This window comes from Hipposideros armiger, unplaced genomic scaffold (genome assembly GCF_001890085.2).
Source record: "Hipposideros armiger isolate ML-2016 unplaced genomic scaffold, ASM189008v1 scaffold_736, whole genome shotgun sequence".
Taxonomy (NCBI): domain Eukaryota; kingdom Metazoa; phylum Chordata; class Mammalia; order Chiroptera; family Hipposideridae; genus Hipposideros; species Hipposideros armiger.
The window spans coordinates 822,064-825,124 of NW_017732086.1; the positions used below are offsets into that span (position 1 = coordinate 822,064).

The window sequence follows — 3,061 nt, forward strand, 5'->3', positions numbered from 1 at the left end:
CATCCATGTGGGAGTTGAACCGGCAACCTTGTTGTTAGGAGCACGTGCTCTCACCAGCTGAGCCATCCTGCCACCTGTTGGCAGCTCAGCGGTAGCTCAGCCCGGGCACAGCTCACTGTCCCATGTGAGAATCAAACTGGTGACCGTGTTGCTCAGAGCTCACGCTCTTAACCAACTGAACCACCCAGCCGGCCCCTGACTTTATCTTCTTGACCTTTTTCTTCCATTACCATATCTGCATCTGTCTTATTGGGGTCCGCAGCATTGTCACTAAACACACAAACTAGACATGAACATTGTTTACTTCCATTATATGTGTAGCACAGAGGCTCATATAGTAAGTGGTTAAATATTTGCTGAAAGAAATTTTATTTTAAAATATATATGCTTTATTTTAAAGAAGTTTTATTTTTATAAGAAACAAGATGATGAAAAAGCTAAAGAAATTATACATAAAAAAATTACATATAAGGAAACTATAGGAATAGCCTCTATATCCTACTGTTGGCTGGTTCTAAAGCTCCCAAGGGCCTCAGGTTATAACATATCGGGTGAGTCCTCCCCCTCGGACCTCTGACAGTCTCCGGCAGTGCCGTAAGATATTCAGCATCACATGAAACCGTTTGTCAATTTTCAAAGCTGTGAATTCCTTGATGTCAGCTTCCACTATAAAATAATGACCTGAAAATAAAGATAGTAGTGCTAATTTTCATAAGGACAACTTTCAAGATGAGTCTTTAATCCATAACATTGTGACTATGAATGGCACTGATCATTTTTACTGTCGTTATCTAAACCAAGTGAGAACAGGTATCCTTTTTTTTTCTTTTTTTAGCTGAGCCATCCTGCCACCTGTTGGCAGCTCAGCGGCAGCTCAGCTTGGATGGGACTCAAACCACTGTTGCTCAGAGCTTGCACTCTTGAGCAAGCTCTTAACCAACTGAGCCACTCGGCCAGCCCAAGAACTGGTATTCTTGTTAAAATAATAATTATTCTTTCAACTGAAGTTGCATAATGTTTACTGTAGCATTTCAGAAATGTAACCCTGCTTATTATATCACTAGCTATCTGTTGGTATCTTTTGAACAATTCACTTTTCAAGAGACAATATGGGATAGTGGCAGCAGTCCCATCACTTAACTGGCTGACCTTGGACAAGTACCTTAAGCCTCTTTGACTAGTCTGCAAGTGGGGGTACTAACAGTACAGACTTCCTAAGGATNAAAACATGTCTTGTCTATAAATAACCAACTTTTCCTAAAAACAGGACCTATAATGGAATGAGTTAAAGATTTTATCACACAGAAATTAGTATCTCAATATATTGGATTGTCAGAAAAGTCATGACGTATTTTTTCTATGTTTTTCGTTGCAAAAATGCGTCATGACTTTTCCAACCCAACACAAGCCTGAGCGAGGCTCTGGGTCTCGACCGTCAACCCTTTCCTACCCAGGGCCCACAGGCCAGTCGGACTAGGTGATAAACATGACCTTGGGCTCTGCAACAGCCAGCTGGAGACAGGCAGCTGGGAGTTATTCCCCTGCATGCCACCAGACCTGCAGCACAGCAGTGGTTTGAGGTACAGGGCCTAACGTTCTAGAGAGAGCCTTGTTTTGGGGGTTCCATGGACTGGAGAGAAAAGGATGCTGCAAGGCTGCAAGCTACTGCAAGAGCACAGACAGCAAATAAAGGGCAAGGAGTGGATCTGAGAGCAGAGACCTAGGACCACAAATTCTTTCAAAATTAGATTTTTTTAAATGTTATTTTCAAAATTAAATAAGTAGAACAAGCCTGTCATTTTGCTTGAAAATGAAGTTCAAGTAACAGAGATTCGTTCCTGTTGGAAAATTAATCTTTTTATTCTTTGAGGAATATGGCTTTACAAACTGTACAAGTCAATTAATGTAACAAATTGATTACATGCTAACAATTAAAATAGATACTAACTGTTCACCTCAGTATCCATCCTACAAGAATTAAACAAACTTACCAGAACAGTTGTTCAATATGAGTTTCAGGAAGAAATATTTTAAACAGAGAAGATGTTTTGCATAGGGGAAGAAAATGCTTCATAGACAGAAATCAAGCCAGGCTTAAAACAAAGTAAGGATAATGCCGTTACTTTTGTTTAAAGCGAGAATGAAAAATTAAACATACCTCCATCTAAATTAGGGAGAAAGAAAGGATAAGAATAAATATGCAGCGCCCATAATATATGTACTCTGTGGGCATCATGACAGTGTTAATGAGGCCACTGGGCCTGGTGAGACACTTTTTTTCTCTGCTACAAGGATCAGCCAGCCAAGCAGATGCACAGACACAGACTGTGCCAGTCAGCTTGACTGGCCATGGGGTGCCCAGGTTAAACATTATTTCTGGGTGTGTTGGTGAGCATCTGAATCAGTGGACTCAGTAGACTGCCCTCCCCAGGTTGGGTGGGCATCATCAAATCAATCCAGTGAAGGCCTGAACAGAACCAACGGTGGAAGAAGGGGGAATTCACCCCTTTTTGCTTCCTGCCTGCCTGCCTGAGCTGAGACATCTCATCTACTCCTGTCCTCGGACTGGGCTCCACACCACTGGCTCCCCTGAGTCTTCAGAATCAGACTGAATTACACCACCACCTTCCCTGAATCTCCAGCTTGCAGATGACATTTCAGGGACTTCCCAGTCCTCCATAATCATGCATCTCCTGTTAGTTCTGTTTCTCTGGAGAACACTGACTAAAACATAGATAAGACAGTCTCCCCAAGTGCGGAAGAAAAACAGTGAAATTTTTACAATCCAACCACCCATTTTTCACGACCACTGTCAACCTATGTACACGTTATTTTATCATCTTTTTCACCTCAATATACTTTTATTACAGTTTCATTACAGTTGATGTTTATAGATTGGTTTATACTGAATGCATTTCAGGTAAGCTGTTCCCTAACATATAGGAAAGCAAACTAATCACACAGATGGGCTGCCTCCAAGTCTACGCCTGTAGACTGAAATACCATTGATGGAATTCAGACACTAATGACCTTTAATTCCAAAAAGCCTGGGTATCCTGAC

General features: G+C 41.5%; 1 protein-coding gene across 1 annotated transcript in view; it reads right to left on the bottom strand.

Moving 5' to 3' along the window:
- Positions 1–448: 448 nt before the first annotated feature.
- The window catches only part of SKA1 (spindle and kinetochore associated complex subunit 1), an 11,630-nt gene continuing 9,017 nt past the window's right edge, over positions 449–3,061 (bottom strand). Inside the window, exon 4 of the mRNA XM_019627539.1 lies at positions 449–681. Coding sequence (XP_019483084.1) covers positions 533–681 — 149 coding nt within the window. The 3' untranslated portion in view covers positions 449–532. The remainder of the gene's footprint in view (positions 682–3,061) is intronic.